General features: G+C 36.0%; 1 protein-coding gene across 2 annotated transcripts; it reads left to right on the forward strand.

The window, feature by feature from the left end:
• The first annotated feature begins 4,158 nt into the window (after positions 1-4,158).
• LOC143458632 (protein NLRC5-like) lies at positions 4,159-18,462 on the forward strand. 2 transcript variants are annotated; one of them, XM_076955451.1, is made up of 7 exons: positions 4,159-4,300; positions 4,424-4,486; positions 6,578-7,888; positions 9,484-9,609; positions 12,191-12,319; positions 14,266-14,534; positions 18,356-18,462. In XM_076955451.1, exons 1-7 carry the CDS (start codon positions 4,228-4,230, stop codon positions 18,365-18,367), a joined length of 1,983 nt encoding a protein of 660 aa, XP_076811566.1. In that variant the 5' UTR covers positions 4,159-4,227; the 3' UTR covers positions 18,368-18,462. The 2 variants fall into 2 exon arrangements, with proteins under 2 accessions (XP_076811566.1, XP_076811565.1); XM_076955450.1 differs by lacking the exon at positions 18,356-18,462 and adding an exon at positions 15,428-16,432.
• The last annotated feature ends 1,726 nt before the right edge of the window (positions 18,463-20,188 follow it).

The following is a 20,188-nucleotide window of genomic DNA, read 5'->3' on the forward strand; positions in this document are numbered from 1 at the left end:
TAAAGTGAAAACAGCAGAATTGTTCCGCTTCAGTGAACACAAAACCACGTTCATAACTTAAACGGTTGTATCTCCTAAACCACTGAAGTAAAAACAATAAAATTGGCAACGAACTCTACAAAACAAGTTAGCTTGGTAGCCGAGTGGTTCAAACGCATTAAATGCACCTCGTGTTAGAGCTGTGCATAGACACCTAGTGGCGCCAAATCATTGTAATTCCCTTGAGGAAGATTTTGACGACACTTCACTGACGTCATTTGCTTCTGCTCAGTGGACCGGGTGGACGGTTTCAAAACACTTTGAAAATAAAACAATAAAAAGTTTAACGATCGAGACCTGCGATCGAGACGTTTTTCCCACTTTTGTCTTGTTGCTAAGCTACGCGTAGTTCCCAAGACTACGACCACGAAATGCTCTTTTGCTTTTCATTAATTAACGCGCACTCTGTCACCGTTTGACCGTATCCGTGTTCTGCTTTCTTTATTATTGAAGAAAATATTCCCTTTCGTTATGTTCCACCTAATCCTAATGTGTGTTATCAGAGCGCATGTTGTGCAGGTCTGGTATATATACAAAAATTTAACTTAATAATTATTTTTCTGCTAATGTATTTCACGTCATGATATAACTTCGCCAGATTTTCATTGTTAAGAAAACAAACTTTCGCTTCTGCCGAAGTCGGTAAAATCTTGGGACAAATGAACCCTTAAAATAAATGAAATCACAAATTATCTCTAAGCAGAGAAATCCCCGTTTACCAAAGCGGCAATGATGAAACTTATATCATTTATTGGAAGTTCTAACTAGAATTTGATTTATTAAACAAATTTCTTTCGTTAAATTATGCTCGCAAATGTTATGTCAGGGTTACCATATTTTAATCACCGAAAAGGAGGACACGTAATGCCACCAAACGCTTACTCAGTGTCTAGTGGCGAATTTAAGATTGGGTTGAGGACAGGGAGACAAATGTTTGTTGACACAATACCTGAACCACCAGCATTGCTAAGCTCATCGAAAATATGCGGAGTGTAAATTTTTGATTTTTTACGCCTCAAAAGGAATTTTAATTAAATATTTAAACAAAAATAGCGGAAATTTATCGTGTACAATTTTGAAACGTTGTTTCTCTGCTTATTATAGGATTTCTAGATGACCGCAGATAAGCGGACGCAAACAAGAAAATTTGATAAATGAAAAGTAATGAAGACTTAAAAACGCCTACAGGGTGCCACAAAAACAATTGGTTCATGAGAGAGGTCACGACCTTTCCTTAATTCACTGGTGCACTTGTGGAATTAATTGTCTGAAATGCATGACATGGATTCATGGATTCACCCATGCAAGTTAAATAACATTGACATTGTAATTAAAAAGAAACTTAGTGCTTGTTCTTTGTCGGCTGCATTCCTAAAGTCAGATTGATGGAATAGGTCTTGATAAAATGTAGAACATCTCCGCAATAATACAAGGAACATCCGATCAAATTTAAGAACTAATTAACTTCCAATGGACCACGGTAAATGAGCCAACCTTTTATTCTTCACTACAAGAAAACCAACAGACACTACAAGACACTACTACCACACTACTACTACACCACAACCACTACAAGATTACACCATTACTACACTGTAACGACTACAAGGAAACCAGGAACAGGCTTGTACAGCACGTATGCAGATAAACAACAGTTTTCTAATTTATGAAAATAAGGTTAAATTGCGAAGATTGTAATTACTAACACGGTAAAATTTTTTATAATCGCAGTGGTAATTGAAAAAAAATAAAACATTTGAGGTCTAGTATACAAGTGCACAACCACAGGATGCGCATCATCCACATTACCACATCGTTTGTTGTTAAGTTTTAACAACAATTTCAACCCATCCAAGCAAACTTAATGATTTTAGGTTGGTCCAAGCAAACCTGTACACTTTGAAGACACCACTTTATTATTTTATTATTTGATTGACTTTGTGATTTTTCAATCAGAGAAATCATATTGTCCTTCACTGCTAAGCATTCTTAGACAATTCACAGTATATTGGTCAAAACGTTCACCATTAATATGAATGGTTAGAGTGCAATAGTGTGGCCCACGTTCGACACCCAATGATTATAATGTCCTTGGGCAAGGCATTAATGGCACTTACTGTTCTTCAGTGAACCTGATGAACCATTTCAACTTTGGACAATACCAATAAATAATAAATGTGTGACAATCATAACTTGCACAAAAGTTTCCTCAGTCCAAGAATAAAGATTATGATACTACATCGTTTGCAATTTAAGGTGAAATATATTACTGTTAGTATGTTCTTTGTAGCAAAATATAAATTGCTTACGTATGTTTGTAATTTTGTTCAGATGCTTGTAAAATGTAAAAACCAAATTTGGTTAAATATTTGCCACTGATTTGTGCTAAAAAGGGATAAATTTAAACCCGTCAAAAAGCTGATAAACATGTCAAGAAAACTATTGAAATGGTGAGTTATTTTAAACCTAAGTAACATATCACTAAACCTTCAGCACAAAGGCAATAACTTACAACTAATTATAAAAATGAAGCATGTTCACAAATTTTGTGCGTGGTAGTAATTAGTAAATGTTAAAGTGAGACAGGCAGATAAACAAATAAATACGATGCATCATTGGACATTGACCAAGTTTAAGTGATAATAATTTACCGATATCACATTTATACAGTACTTTGGGTCACACACCTTTAAATTAGGCTTTGTGACCGACAAACTTTTTCAGTTTGTTGTGATATAATGATATGAATAACTAATGCCCAATAAATAACTTGGATTAAAGAACACAACCCTAGTAGCGGAATGTATGGTACCACGCATAACACTGTCAGAGTTACTGTTGCAATTTGGTTTAAACTATAACATTGTTACATCACTTACATTGGTGATGCATTTTTATGTAAAACATTCAGGTTATCAAAAGTTAATTGTCAATTTGTATCGTCAATATTTTTGACCATACAAATGGTATTGTGTAGTCAATAAAAGGTACCTGGTACAAGGCACCAAAAGTATGATATAACCCAACAGGTTTATTGTATAGTCAGTGTTCCCAAAGTTAAAGGGAAAAGTTATTTTGCGCCATGTTTTGTTGATAAAACAATGTTTACACAGGTTTAATACAAAACCATTAAGCTTTGGAATTATAATTTTTTATGTACCGTATTTTAATACATTTGTACGATTGTAAATTATTTCATGGGAGTTGTAACGGACCTAAGCAAATTTTGAACTTTTGTAACTGGACCTTTGCTAAAAATAGTTGAGTAGCCCTGTTCTAGTTATTGATTGATATTTTGTGTAAACGTTTCCTCAAACACTGGATTGATAATACAATAAAAGCTGGCAAAAGACAAACGACCACTGGGTTATTTATGATCTTGTGTAATGATTAACCAATATTATGAGGACTTATAAATCGAATTCAGTTCCATATTTGGAAAGGAATTGCGTTTATGACAAGTTTGAGCTTTGCTACGACCAGTTGTAATGTTGTTCCTCAGATGAAAGATGAATGTGCAAAATGTTCTAAATTTTGTATATAAAGGTGTTTTATTAAAATTAATGGATTTAATTTCAGCGGAAATTCGTTAACTCAACATTGCTTGATGTTAAATTCTGAATAACTGGAAATAAGTTTGTAGATCGTAAAGAATCCCTTATAATAAAATTGCATGTTAACAACAATATCTCAAACTCATTGAGATAGACATATAGTTATTATATATATAGTATAGGTAATTATAGTTATATATATAGTTTATAAATTAAAAATGTTTTGTTGAAATTAAACTCAACTTTGTTTTGTGCTAAATTTTAATTAAATGGAATTAAGCAGGTTATGAACAGGTTTTATTGATAAACCTGTCAATCAAATAAAATCAAACCCACGCAGATTTACTGATTTTTAAATAGGCTGGGTCATTACCAGTATCGCCCAGTCTGAAACTTGTCGCCACTTTTGCTAATCACGCATAACTTTTAAAGTAATTTAACTTGTTTCTGTAACTTTCAGATATCAAGTGGTTATATTTCATGCAAATTATACCTTTATAGGTCAATATGTTATGTTGGTAGTATCTAGCAATCTTTAACTGATATTTGTGTTTCTACAGAGCAAACTATTTAAGGTATAAAATAATACAAATAGGTATGTTGTGAGGTATCAAATAAAACTCTGAAAAGTGTCATGGCAGAGCAAAGCACAAGCTCAAATGTAAATATTACTGATGCTGTTTTTAACCAATCACCAGTTATAAAAGGTAGGTTATATAAAAAGTAGTACAAACTATATATAAAGTATATAATCTTTAATCGGTTCATGTTTGGTTGGTTTATATTTTTGCTGGTAACACAACAATAAATGTCAAGTGATCTATTTCCAGATGCTAAGATTGTCAACGTCAACTACACGCAACCACCCAGCACAAGCTCATCTGATGAAGATGGTCAGTAATCACTTCTCATTAAATTGAAATTTAAATGTCATGAAGTAATAATAAATAATTCAAACATCTTATTGTTACGAGCAAAAGAAATTACTTGCAAGTTGTGTTTTCATTTAACGTCTGATGTCATGATGATGTCATGGTGTGTGGCGACAAGTTGCAAGCAACGTTGTATAATATCAAATTGATGCGTGTTGGTCATAGCAAGCATCAGGTGGTGATTACTTTGAACGTAGAATGTGAAACCCGATACCGTATGTTTCGTTAGATGTCAGTGTTAGGCTGCATTGTATCTTTTCCTTGCGCTGATAACCACCGATATCCTTCATATACCAATCCAACCAATTCATAACTGCCGATCTGATTGAATTAACAATCTATGTTAATAAGATAATTTTCGTTACGTTTCCCCATTTACTTCACCCACCCTGGCTGTGCAATAAATTTAATGTACTTTGTGGGAATGAAAATCTGTGCTTTAACAACTGAAAATACTTCTGTTCACTCTGTAAGGGAAATGTGGAAGTGTAAAATGTGTAAATGAAATGGAATGAAATGAAATGAAATGTAAAATCTGCTAGTCGTTAGCAACGGCTGGGGCGCTAGGCAGATTGTATGGGACGTAAGTCACCATGATTGAACAACGAGTTCCCAAATTTTAACTGTTTCCTTTACATTAACAAGTCGATTGAAAAAGGAGATGATGTATTTTCCACGATCAAAGGAATGACGAACAAAGAACGGTTTTTAAATACTGGCTTCTGCAGCCGTAACAAAAGGCAACTGAACTCAGATCCACTTCGGAAACAAAACTGAGCAATCCATTTGCGTCATTAATTAGCGGAGGCGGCGCCTTCCGAGGAGAGTGACTGAAAACATTTTTAAAAACGCAAAAACTTTTTTAAAATAGCGCAAAACACATACATAGTGCAAATGAGAACGGAGCGGATATAATTTTACACAAAATAGTGGTTTCTCCTTTTCCTAGTTCATCAATAAGCCTTACTGTATTTATTGGAGTATATCCCGCACTGGTGTATAACCTGCACCCATTGTTTAGATAATAAACTTCTATGTGGTGTTTAGTCATCATGCGCTTCTGTGTGTTGCATTATCCTCTATTCTCTTTATGTCTCGTTTCTTATTCATCACTGCATCAGGACAACTAACAATTGTTTGACGTAACGTGTAGACTGTGGTTGCAGCGGATGATTACGCTGCTCACTGGCCGTTACTTATTATCACGCTCTCGGTTACACATGAACCATCATGCTCTGGCTGTAATGTTGCGTGAATGATTAAACTTTGGTCCCGAATTTAATGCATGATTAGTAAAACAAGAAAGTTGCTATCCATTTGCTGGCAGCGATGACATACTACAAAATAACTTTTCACACAAAAGATTAACCTTATATAGACTGTATCTTATATCTGCTTACTGCATATCTAATACCTGCTCACTCCCACACGACAAAATCGAAGAAAACAAAGCGAAGTGCATCTGCAGCATTTATCTCAAAGTTTTATGAGTTATCTCAATAGAGCCTGAGTTATCAAGTTATGTCTTGAGTTATGTTATGAGTTATATCATATACATATTGTATGTGCCAAAATAAAAACCTTGTTTAGTTAATGTCGGTATATAACCTGTACTCTGTACCTTGTTATGGACACGTTTTCAAAACAAAATGTAGCTATAGCTCACAAAGCTATAGCTCAAAACATTTGATGAATTAAATGTGTGTGACGTTGCAAGTATTATTTTGGGTTTGTATGACAAGGCAATATATTTCATATTTAATCTACTTTGAAGCTAATGTTGCCTAATGAAACCTAAGGCTTGTTGTCACCTACAATTTGATCTTTACCACCTTGTTGTCATGCATCATAATTTCCTTTATGATGTAATAATATTCTCCAAATTTAGGTATAAATTAATGATGTCATTGCAGAATATCTTTGAAAATTCTTCCACCAGCATAATTAAGTAACATTTCTATTTCATTTTCAGTCAACTTATTTCAACACTTGCCTCACACTTTCACTACAAAATGTGCTGTAATTTTAATCAGTCTTGTGTTATTTTTGCAGAGCGGAATTCCATTAAAAAATTGATGAAGTTGTGCATCAGTTACCTTGAGATAGAAGGAAAGTTACGTAATCAAGGTGTCATTGCTAAAAAAGAAATTCCAGAAGTCCATCCAAAAATTCACGAGATTACATACTATGGCAAAGATACAGTTCCTGTTGATGAAAGATACGATCCAAAAGTTCAGAACGAACTATTCAAAAATAAGATGAAAAAGGAAGTTTGTTTTGAAGATCTGTTGGAAGAAAAAGACAAATTCATCAGCATTGTTGCCAGCGCTGGTTCTGGAAAGACCGTCTTCAGCCTGAGGCTGGCAAAAGCTTTTTCCATGCTTAAGCGACTCTGTATCCACCTGAAATTCATGGATGCCAATTATGAAGAACCATTGACTCTTAGACAGTTATTGCTTGACAACATGTTTCCAGGACATAATGAGGAGTTTTACGCCGCCTGCTTCTCCTGGATGCAGAAGAACGCCGACAAGATTGTGATGATCCTGGATGGATTGGATCAAGCGCAATATTCCTTAAAGGAAACTTCACCAAATAGAAATGACAATGCCTGTGTCCCTGTCAAAGACCTGGTTTTTAACTTGTGTAGAAAACATTTCTTCCCCAACAGTCTCCTCATCATCACATCCAGGCCACATGCACTTCTCTACCTCCCTGAACTAGCAAGACCCCAGGTCACTTATGCTCTGAGTGACCTCAGTCTTGAAGACGCAAAGAAGTTGTTCCTCGCATTTGCTGATGAAGATCTCTGGAGGAAGATAAATGCAACTTCAAGTCAAATGCTGTCAATGTGTAGAAATCCCTTGATGCTCCAGATGATCATTTCCAGCAACACCGATCCATCAGAAGACATTGGTAATGCTTCCACCCCTACAAGGCTATTTGCAACAGTGATGAAGAACCTGACATACAGTCACAATTTTCAATTCCCAGAAACCATGGATGAGTTGGCCCGGAAACTGCAGGTCCTTGCGTTTGCTGCAACAAAGCACAGAAAAGTTGTCCTAACTGCTAAAGAGCTGAGAGATGAAGGCGTGGACCCGACAACCATCCATGACATAGTGGTTCAACTCCATTGTCATCGACGTCCAATAAGCAGTCGTCTCTTGGAAGGCAACACCAAGTTCCTCTTCTGTCATCAGACCTTTCAAGAACATCTCACAGCATCCTATGTTGTTTACGGAATGCCAGTGGAGGAATTTCAAGCTTTTGTAGAAACATCACTGTTTGAAGAGCATTGGACAGTGGTTAGAAGATTTGTCTGTGGCCTGTTGTTTGATTTGGAGTCGAAAGCTGTTTCAGGTAATAATGAGTTATAATTTACCACGATACACAACAAACGAAAGCAGTGATTAAGTACCGTGCTTGTATTTGTCACATTTTGTCTTGCTACTTAATACGCAACAATCAAAGCAGTGATTATCTACCAGCACTTGTATTTTGCCATGTTTGTCATTCACTTCATTGAAAGTGGCCAATTGCTTCTATTGTTGGTATTTGTTATGTTTATTTTTCTTTCGACATCTTTTGTGCATTTGTTTGTTATTTTCTAATTACCTGTCATGCCATGCACACTGCACAGTATGGCACTGCCATATATCCACCTTAACCGGGAAAGTTACTTCAAAGACTGTGATGTTTTACTTGTGTTTGGTATTTTTTTTTGTGGTGTTTGCTCATTTGCTTTTGATTGTTTTGGTTATTTAATTTAATTTCATTTAACTTTGAGCTACTGTAGTTCCAAACACGTCATTTCAATTGCAAAAGTATCATCATAATTGTGATTTGTTTTTTATTTCTTCTAATTGTATTTTTTCTGTTTTGTGACACATATTTTTTTGTTTTAAATGAAACTTGTGCAATAATATTTTGCAATATTCTGTCAATTAGAGTTTTGTTGACTCCAATGTGTCACGTTTTATGCCCTCTATGATTTAGTACCATGCATAGGAATTTTGTGCGAGATCCATATTTCACATAGAACAACAAAAACATAAACATATGATAAAGTCTATACCAGTTACGTTTAGTAAGTTGTGTTTTATTATTACATTTGTGTGGAATGTTTCCTTCCATTTTTGTGGTTGTTTACCTCACCATGTCCATGAACTAAAGCAGTGTTTCCAACCGGGCTGCCATGAAAGTGGTCAGGGGCATGGTGAGATTTTGCACAATTTAGCTTTTAACAATTTTACTATATTCAGTATTTACTCGATTGTAAGCCGCGCAACATAAGTGGTATCTGTCATTGTGTTGAATTTCTCCGCTCCTCTCCCACTCCTCTTGCTCCTCTCCCACTCCCGATAAAAAAAAACAAAAATTGCCTCAGCAACAGAGCATCAACGTATCACGCACTGATCACGCGTTTACTGCATGTGGCATTCCATTGTAAACCGCACAAATGATGATAAAAGATACTTTGTTCCGCGGCTTACAATCGAGTAAATACGATAAAACAGCGCATGTATTATTCCCCCCTATCTTATACTTCTCACTCTTTTCAACTTTGTGGCATTATTAAGTGTGTGCTGTGTTATGAGAAATGTGCAATTTATGCGATGTTGTGCTGGTAATTCACTGTCGTTTTGGCATTTTGTCCATTATTTTATGGATACTTAACTTTATCTCACACTCATAATATAATGTTTTTAACAACACACGTTTTTCTGTGCATGTTGGGCTCTGAACAGATTAGTTATTAAACTACAAGTTGATATCATTGTATGACTAAGCATTGAAAAGCTTTTTCTTTCCATATCATGTTGCATGTGGTGGCCATGGTTGTGGCTTTGTTTTATTGCTATATCAGTTTTATTTAAAAATAACAGCAGTATGGCCGCCAATGATAGTTTGCAACGAGTGTGTTTAAGTTTACAGACTTTACGATTTATTTTCAGGAGATCTTCAAAGGAAAAAGGAAACTTTGAAGAAACATCTCATCCAGCAGCTGGCAGTCAATTCAGAGAAGCTTATGAAACACCATAAAAAAGAGCTTATGGAACATCATATTTTTGCTTTCCGAGGTAAATTAAATCAGTTTTTAACGAGGTGAAAAAATGTGCTGTGATGATGTGTGTTTAAAAAAGGTGATACTGTGATTTGTGTATAAAAGTGCAGACACCTTGTTACCAAGTATTGGTCGAGGATAGAGATGTATCGATGCCGGGGTTTTACCGATGTTACTGATCCCGATGTATCTGCCCTTCTCAACATCGGCATCGGTCGATGTTTGTGACTTTTCACAAAAGTAGCATTTAATGCGATGTGGTATTTTTCTTGCGCTCTGTGTAATGTAATATAAGATTTTTATGTTTTCCAAACCAAACAGCTAACTTGCAACTTTTGCGGTTGTAAATCCGTATTTATACGCATGCGCACAGCGTTTTCTGGAGATGTTTTTGGAACCGAAACTTAAAATTTTTTAACGATCTCTCAAAATGTACATTTCTGCAACTGATACAGCAGAAAATTATCGGTCACCGGTTAATTTTTAATAGGTTGCGTTCCTTTAACATTTCTTAACGTTCGCCTTAGAAGCAAAACTGAATAAAAACTCTGCAACACGATCCGCTAATGACACGTGTTTAGAGTGACGGCTACTTTGAGCCTACAGTCTGTGATGTGTAATGTGTCATTTTGACGAAAATATTTGGCCAAAAACGACATGAAGTTTTACGTTTATTCGACCGACTAAAAGTCTGGAAAACGTTTTTGTCTCATCGGCCCAATTCTGTTCGTGCAATAAACAGACCACACGTGATCAACTTTAAACAATACAATTAAGGAAATTTTCTCGTGAAGTAATTGTTCAAGTCTGTTGACGTGTTGTTGACAATCATGAGGGTCGACGTACAGATAATTGAGATGATTTTTGACTGACATTCAACTTCCGTTATTAACGTCGTTGCATTCGTAGCCTGCTTTTATGTTAGTTTTATTACGTTGTGAATACTGATGATAGTTATTGCAACTATACCATTTGATATCAACATCTTTACACGAAAAGAATGAGATGAATGCTATGGTTTACCATTGACGCTTTGAAGTATCTCACTTGGTTGATTTGTCGACCATGTTTGAAAAAGATCGCTTTAAAATAAACAATGCCTCGGCGGAAATGGGGTTAAATTTGTCACCAAACAAAGCGTCTCAGCTGCTCGTGTTGGCAACAAGGCGCTGCATTGTCATTTCGCTGAAGACTTTCAAGAAAAAAGGTTGTGTTTATTTTCTTTTCGACATCTTTTGTGCATCTGTTTGTTATTTTCCTAATATCTGTCCTGCCATGCACACTGCACAGTATGGCACTGCCATATATCCACCTTAAACCGGGAAATTTCTTCAAAGACTGTGATGTTTCACTTTTGTTTGATATTTTTGTTGTGGTGTTTGCTCATTTGCTTCTGATTGTTTTGGTTATTTTAGTTTAACTCCATTCAACTTTGAGCTACTGTAGTTCCAAACACGTCATTACAACTGCAAAAGTGTCATCATAGTTGTATTCTTTTTTATTTCTTCTACTTGTAATTTTTCTGTTTTGTGACACTTATTTTTTTGTTTTAAATGAAACTTGTTCAATAATATTTCGCAATTCGCAATGACCTGTCAATTAGAGTTTTGTTGACTCCAATGTGTCACGTTTTATGCTCTGTATGATTTAGTACCATGCATGGGAATTTTGTGCAAAATTCATATTTCACATAGAGCAACAAAAACATAAACATATGATAAAGTCAATACAAGTTATGTTTAGTAAGTTGTGTTTTATTATCACATTTGTGTGGACAGTTTCCTTCCATTTTTGTTATTGTTTAACTCACCATGTCCATGAACTAAAGCAGTGTTTCCAACCGGGCTGCCATGAAAGTGGTCAGGGGTGTCGTGAGATTTTGAACAATGCGTGTACTATATTCAGTATTTACTCGATTGTAAGCCGCGCAACATAAGTGGTATCTGTCATTGTGTTGAATTTCTCTGCTCCTCTCCCGCTCCTCCTGCTCCTCTCCCACTCCCGATAAAAAAAAAAAAAAAATTGCCTCACCAACAGAGCATCATCGTATCGTGCACTGATGACGCGTTTACTGCATGCGGCATTCCGTCGTAAACCGCACAAATGGTGATAAAAGATACTTTGTTCCGCGGCTTACAATCGAGTAAATACGATAAAACAGCGCATGTATTATTCCCCCCTATCTCATACTTCTCACTCTTTTCAACTTTGTCGCATAATTAAGTGTGTGCCGTGTTATGAGAAATGTGCAATTTATGCGATGTTGTGCTGGTAATTCACTGTCGTTTTGGCATTTTGTCCATTATTTTATGGATACTTAACTTTATCTCACACTCATAATATAATTTTTTAACAACCCACATTTTTCTGTGCATGTTGGGCTCTGAACAGATTAGTTATTAAACTACAAGTTGATATCATTGTATGACTAAGCATTGAAAAGTTTTTCCTTTCCATACCATGTGGATGTGGTGGCCATGGTTGTGGCTTTGTTTTATTGCTATATCAGTTTTATTTAAAAATAACAGCAGTATGGCCGCCATTGATAGTTTGCAACGAGTGTGTTTAAGTTTACTGACTTTACGATTTATTTTCAGGAGATCTTCAAATGAAAAAGGAAACTTTGAAGAAACATCTCATCCAGCAGCTGGCAGTCAATTTAGAGAAGCTTATGAAACACCATAAAAAAGAAAAGCTTATGGAACATCATATTTTTGCTTTCCGAGGTAAATTAAATCAGTTTTTAACGAGGTGAAAAAATGTGCTGTGATGATTTGTGTTTAAAAAAGGTGATACTGTGATTTGTGTATAAAGTGCAGACACCTTGTTACCAAGTATTGGTCGAGGATAGAGATGTACCGATGCCGGGGTTTTACCGATGTTACTGATCCCGATGTATCTGCCTTCTCAACATCGGCATCGGTCGATGTTTGTGACTTTTCACAAAAGTAGCATTTAATGCGATGTGGTATTTTTCTTGCGCTCTGTGTCGTGTAAGATAGGATTTTTATGTTTTCTAAACCAAACAGCTAACTTGCAACTTTTGCGGTTGTAAATCCGTATTTATACGCATGCGCACAGCGTTTTCTGGAGATGTTTTTGGAACCGAAACTTAAAATTTTTTAACGATCTCTCAAAATGTACATTTCTGCAACTGATACAGCAGAAAATTATCGGTCACCGGTTATTTTTTAATTGGTTGCGTTCCTTTAACATTTCTTAACGTTCGCCTTAAAAGCAAAACTGAATAAAAACTCTGTAACACGATCCGCTAATGACACGTGTTTAGAGTGACGGCTACTTTGAGCCTACAGTCTGTGATGTGTAATGTGTCGATTTTGACGAAATAATTTGGCCAAAAACGACATGAAGTTTTACGTTTATTCGCCCCATCTAAAAGTCTGGAAAATGTTTTTGTCTCATCGGCCCAATTCTGTTCGTGCAATAAACAGACCACACGTGATCAACTTTAAACAATACAATTAAGGAAATTTTCTCGTGAAGTAATTGTTCAAGTCTGTTGACGTGTTGTTGACAATCATGAGCGTCGACGTACAGATAATTGAGATGATTTTTGGCTAACATTCAACTTCCGTTATTAACGTCGTTGCATTCGTAGCCTACTTTTATCTTAGGTTTTATTACGTTGTGAATACTGATGATAGTTATTGCAACTACATCATTTGATATCAACATCTTTATACGAAAAGAATGAGATGAATGCTATGGTTTATCATTGACGCTTTGAAGTATCTCACTTGGTTGATTTGTCGACCATGTTTGAAAAAGATCGCTTTAATATAAACGATGCCTCGGCGGAAATGCGGTTAAATTTTTCACCAAACAAAGCGTCTCAGCTGCTCGTGTTGGCAACAAGGCGCTGCATTGTCATTTCGCTGAAGACTTTCAAGGAAAAAGGCGAATACAAAGCAATGTATCGCGGTAATGGAAGACTGTGACGTGAACAGAACTACCTGACTAAAGCGATAACACTGCGCAGCATAAAGATTTACAACTGTGTTAAATTACCACGTCTTCAAAAGCGAAGCAAGACAGACGAAATAAGAAATAAGACCGGTTGTGATAATTCGTTATTTAACACGTGTGTACAGGGCAGAGATGAAAATACTCGAGTCAACGTGATATATCGGCATCGGTACATCTCTAGCCGTCTTCATGTCTCCACATGTGTACATAGGGAGCTGATGTCAATACTTTAACTCACACTTGGATATAATTTTAGCAAATGTGACAGCAAAGATATGTCACGTCATAATTATTTACAATATGTTTGTGTCATCATAACGCGATGTATTGACGTTACTCTTTACCTCCTATTACGTGTATGGTTATCTGGTGACTTTTTCCGTGTCTTAATAGAATTCTATAATGCTTCTATAGATATGCAAGTTTATCATCAACCTTTACGTAACACTTGAAATTGTGATGTAATAATCATAATTTATAGTTTTAATATTTCTGGATTGCTGATTGTTTAGCCATGTGTGGTTGCAGATTTACGAGACTACACAGCAATGCAGTTTATATTTTTATTTGTTTAATTTCCCGCTGACCACCAAACATATCTGAATAGTCCATCTTTTATGGATGTATTATTGTAGCAATTCTAACCGACATAATCGCTTTATAACTACGTATTATGTTTATTTAGGTTATGAAGCACTGACAGACAAACTATTGGACCTGTACGCTTGCGTTGGAGAAGGAAAAGATTCGTCCATTGCAACCAAAGCAGCAGAGCATTTTCCAACAGCAATCCCATTATCGCAGCCGATGAATTCAAACCTGGTTCCTGGGTTCTGCTTCGTCATGAAACACGTCACAAAGCAATTGGATGTACTCGGTCTGAGTTACTGTCGCCTGGATGCGAATTCATTTCACGAGATCGCTTCGGTCATAAAAGAGATGAAACCAGGACAAGTAAGATATTATTGACATCAATTACCTATTGTTGTTTGTTTACATTCCGACTAATTGTTCCCGACCAATCAAAATATTAAATTGCTGACTTGTCCCATGTAAGGTTGGCAAAAAGTCATGTGTGCGGTCATGTCTATGAGTCACTTATAACTGAGGCAATCTTTGAAGTAATTTGATGTCACTGTATATATTCAAGCCTTTGCTGTTTTTACCTCATTGAAATGTTGGTGAAATGGAAGAACTCATGCGTTGTCATCTATTCTGACGTCATTTTCACAACACAATCATTGTTTAACTTCTCCACACATCACATTGTTATGGCGGTAACTGGTTAGTTATTAAAATTAAAATTCGTAAAACTATCGCTTAAAATTGTGAACTAGAAAAGTTTTTCTTTCCAAACTCGATTTAAATCACGCCTTTAACGTTGCTCTGTTTAATTACCGATTACGTCACTAGATTATTCTTACGTCACAAAGAAGCACAAGTTTTTAACAACGCGGAGATTTGTCGAAGCCTGTTTGTCAAAATATCAACAATCACAATTCCCTCTCTTTAAGTCAATAACCGGCCCCAGTCACCCAATTGGTGTTTTGATAATTTGGTAACCTGTGATATGCGCCACCTTGTGTTTATTTACCTTGTTTATTACTGTAGTGACAACTTATGTCAATATACTGCAGTTAACTTGAATCATAGTTAAGGTATTATTAGAAACAAACATAACAAATCAGCTGCTACTTTGATCGGTACCACAAATGAAAAATTTATTCTGTACTTTTGTATATAAACGCATATTATTTGAGGTAATAATATAGAATCTGTGCATCGACATCATTAGAACTTAGTTGACAAAGTTATAGTTGACGTCATCACAAATATTTCAACTGTAGATTGGAGAGATGGGTATCCATGGTAACCATCTGCAACCATCAAACATCGATGACGTCATCGGGTTGTTGAGAGTCGTGAGAGATCGGCTGTCGATGTTCAGTTGTTTCGTTGGTGATGATGAAAGGAGGCAAGTTAATCATCAAGCTAATCAGGAAGAAATCAACAAAATCCAAACTGATCTCAGCAAGATTCAAACCAGGTTGGAAGTTGTTGTTGGTGGTGGCGTTGATGGTCTCATCATACTTCGCTCACAAAAGTGAATCGGGATGAACGAGACAAACTCCAAGAAGCGCTAAATCAGGGGCAACTTCTTCGGCGGGCCTGATATGAGAAAATGAAGTACTTGGCGGGCCGGATTTCTGAATAGATTGGAACGCAGCTTTGTCTTATTAATGTTCATGGTCGAAAATGTTTGCTCATAAATGTATGTAGATTGCGGCAGAATATGGCTGTAGGCCACATTATCATGTAAGACCAGAAACTGTCTGCGGGCCGCTCAAAATCCCGTCGCGGGCCGTATGTTGCCCGCCCCTGCGCTAAATGATGCGGAAAACACAAGATCGCTTCATCCTTGCACCACGTTACGCTCGCGATAACTATTAATTGTGATGTCATTGTACAACCTTGCATTTATTTGTTTGTTTTATGTAATTTGTTAACTTAGGCGAAAACATCTTACTTATTATGGCGTAACAAGCAGATATAGTTAAATTGTTCATAACCATTCTGAGAAATTCAAAATTTTATTAAAACTATGAAATTAATTTTGGTCGTTGTTGATGACGTCACTCATGCATTGAGAAGTTCATTTACTTGAGCGCGATTACGAGTGGTCAATGCAGCAATGTCGTGGTCACTTCTACATTTCTTCAAATTGTTTTTAAATTTGCATTTTATGATCGCGATTTCTTATGTAATTGTTGAAGACGTGTTCTGTGCTTTACAACTCCTCTCTATGATTCCAGTTAAAATATAAATACAATTTACTTTATTACGTCATAGAAGCGCGTGATGTACAGCATATTTTATTGAGGCAAAAAACACAAAGAATTTACAAATCACTGTTCATTCACAAATAACGCATCAAGTGCGCATGTCAACAAAATACAACGGTGTCTAGCAATGTGAGATACAACACGATCCTTATACATACAAACGTTTATGCGGGTTCGCGTCCAAGGACTTCCCTAATTTTAACTATTTGGTCGTGATAGGTCGTGTCCTGATTAAAGGCCCTGGCTCGTCTCGCGTAGAGGGAACGTTCAATCGCAGCAATTATGGTTTTTGTGCTAAAAATCTCCTCTTCAAAAATGAAGGCGTTCCTGTGGCGCCAAATTTGATGTTTAATTACTGTAACCAGTAAAATCGTCATCAATCAATCATTTTATTTTTCGACAAAAGCGCGGTGAGGACGAAAAATCGAGCCAGTTGTTACTAACACGCGCCAATGAACAGGAAAAAGTAACAATCCCAGAAGGCCTAAAACGTGCTCAAGAGAAATAACGTTGCTATTTGCTGGTAACAACTAGCACGGCCACTAAACCTATAATTAGTTAAATCCATAAAACGTAAATAGAAAAAGCGAAATTAAGCAGACGAGCAGGTGATGTGTCCAAACAACTGATGAATGAAACTTGCTTCAGTGTTGTACATCAGTGGATGAGAAAAGAAACCATTGTGAAAGAAATGTCGAATGCTCATGTCGAGCACTTCACGATCAAGGTTTTCGGGGCGATGCATGTTTATTATTTCTGTTACGTCGTTAAAGGAGATTGCAGTTCCCGTGGAAACGGTACCTACTCTGCATGCGTAGCGCCATGTAGCGGCGATTTCTTTTACATTTAAATAAAACATGCGAAGGCGCACCGGGGCCGATCAAGCAGAACCGACATGCGGTGTCTGAAAAAGGATGAAAGTTGAACGTATTTGACCTAAAGCTTAGGTCATTCCTGGCAAATCTGTAATTAACCGTTTTTTGTCAGTTGTTTGAAATTGGGATGTGGACATTTTTCCACGTTTGGTGATTACCTGCCCACCGTCCCTTTTATCCTTCCGTAAACGCCAATATGTTGTTTTAATCTTTCCCGTGCAGAGTTCTTTCAAAGTTGCCTGGTGCATATTTCTCAATTTTAGCGCGTGTTGGTAAAATCGCGAGGGCGCTGTCACGTGATGCATGTCATTGTTAATTCGAAGGTTGTAAACTTTGGATAATTGAGGATCAATTCGGTCAATTCTATTTGCCACAATATTTTCATAATCACTGAGTCGAATTTACACTCAACAGCTCAACAAACAACTGTAAATAAACAACAAACAAACAACTCTACTTCACTCAGCAGTCAACCATATTTATACTCATCCCAGCTATTGCATTGTCAGATGTAATTGCTGAGATTTCAGCCTAAAGAAGAAATTAAGGACGAAGTTTCCAATATCCCGAAAACATCACAAGGTCCAATTTAATAGCTAACCCCACAAATACAGGCTGTAAAATCATCAACGTGTACTGTACAAGCCTCCACCCTTGTACATGGCATCGTCGTCAGTAGTCCCGTACTTTATTCTTATGTATTCTTTATGCAGGTGACTTCAACTGCCATCATGATTGTTGGAGATACTGTACAATTGCACTGAGAGGGAAGAAAATGTTTGACATTGTGACTACCAACAGAATTGTCAAGAAGCCAAATGCCCTGTCAATTTGAGCAGCCGACAACAAATTGATTGCATAACAACAATTTTACAGAATTTTCCTTTTTTCATACTAACTTGCATACGATACTGATGGTTATTACTTTGTGTTCTATCTCAGTCATTGTTATTTATAAATAACAGCGGTATTCATTGTTAACACTAGCATTGTTGCTGATGAGTTTTTACAACAGTTTTTACAACAGTTTTTACTTGATTGTACAATTTATTTTCAGGACTTTGAATAAATATGTCGTTGAGCAGTTAACTTCATGAGAATCAATGCAAAGGAAAGGAAGGAACAAGGAAAAAAGCTTTCACAAGCAGTTTTATTTCTGAGATTGCAAAGAGTCGCTGACTTATTGGTTTGAGACTTCTTGGTTTGAGACTTAGTGCTATTAAACCAAGTCATTTATATAACAAATATAATTTATAACAAATATATCAACTCTTAGATAGGAAGGATGAAGAATCTCTATAACCACCTTCAATCATCAAACACAGATGCATTGGGTTGTTGAGATAAGCTGTGAATACATTATTGCTTCATTGGTCACGATGGGGGAAAGATGAACGAGAAAGAATTCAAGAATCTTTAGGCGATATTCAAACTTAGTTGAAAGTTAAAGTTGATGATGATGATGTAGTACTGAGCTCAAAGAGGCGATAGTGACGTCAGAATGAAACATTTTGTCTCGTTTAAACCTTTATTACAAACTCAGCTCCTAATAAAATTGCAAAAAAGTAGTAAAAACCAAACCACGATGAAAAAAGTCATCACTTTTGTATATTTTTATTGCTTAATTATTTTTACTGTGATCTTGTCTACAATGATGATTGTAACGTTATTATCAACAAAAGCTACTTTCCTAAAGTAAAATGCAAGTTCACAAACAAGTCAGCTTTAAATCAATGAGCAGTTGTCAGTAGACATACTGTGTAAGATATCGTTTGCTTCGTATAATTTCATTTATATATTATTGTGATGTCTATGCGTGCAGTGTAGAAACCAGTTGGCGACGTCGTAACATTCATTGTGACTCACAATCATTGTTGTTTTAATTCGGAAAATGTGACTTTTTATTTTCTCTGCAAAGTTTGGTTAGTGTTTTGCAAAGTAGATGATATTATCACCTGCTTTAAATCTTGAAATGTTTCTGCTGCTTTGGGACTTTGCGTGTAACTTTAATGTGTGCCGTTAATTTAATTGTGATTGTTATCTTACGTTTTTTAAATAACCGCTTCGTATTAATGGACACAAGTAAATAGACATCTTATACGCAGCAGTATCACTTATGTTTTGCTTATTCGTATTACTTAGAAAGTGTAAAGCACCTACAATAAAAACCTTTTCTTGTAAACTATTTCTATTGCAATATTAAAACTTTTCCGCCGACAAAAGGTTAGAGTATTCTATCTAACCGCACGCAGCAATAGAGTTAGATGATTTTACAGGTACATTTTACCACACCAACACTACTACCATACCTAATACAAACCTTACTCATCAAGTGTATTGTTTTTCCATTGTGCCGCCATCTTATTCATGAAAGAAGGCCAAATTTGTGATACAATTTTGGCAATAACTGCTTAACCACTACATATTATTAAATTTTGTTTCAACAGTATATTTACTATCAACTTCATTTTTATTTAAGGTCAACTTGTTTTAGACTTGCCCCTTATTTTAAACTTTTATTGGATATAGTTTTTACGCCCTATTTCGATGTAATCTAATTTATCACTTTTAAATAAAACCGGTTTGCATTAAGCTCTTCCTTTGAAACACCCATCAATTTGTTGTGCGATTTCTAATGACAGTTTTCTACTTCGACCTCATGCTAAGGGAGTTAGAGAACCACTTAATAAGGTAACACTTTAATAAGATGTTTCATAAAAAAACATAAAAACAAACAAAAAAGCAAAATTATTGTTTCAAACATATTAAAACCTATTGTTGGCTTAAAACTATGTCACTTGAGTTATTATTGTTCACTTTAAGAAGATCGCCAGTGTTTGAAAAGAATACAAAATTTTGCTGGTCGCGCGGTAGCCTACGTCTCATTCAA

This window comes from Clavelina lepadiformis, chromosome 5 (assembly GCF_947623445.1).
Source record: "Clavelina lepadiformis chromosome 5, kaClaLepa1.1, whole genome shotgun sequence".
Classification (NCBI taxonomy): domain Eukaryota; kingdom Metazoa; phylum Chordata; class Ascidiacea; order Aplousobranchia; family Clavelinidae; genus Clavelina; species Clavelina lepadiformis.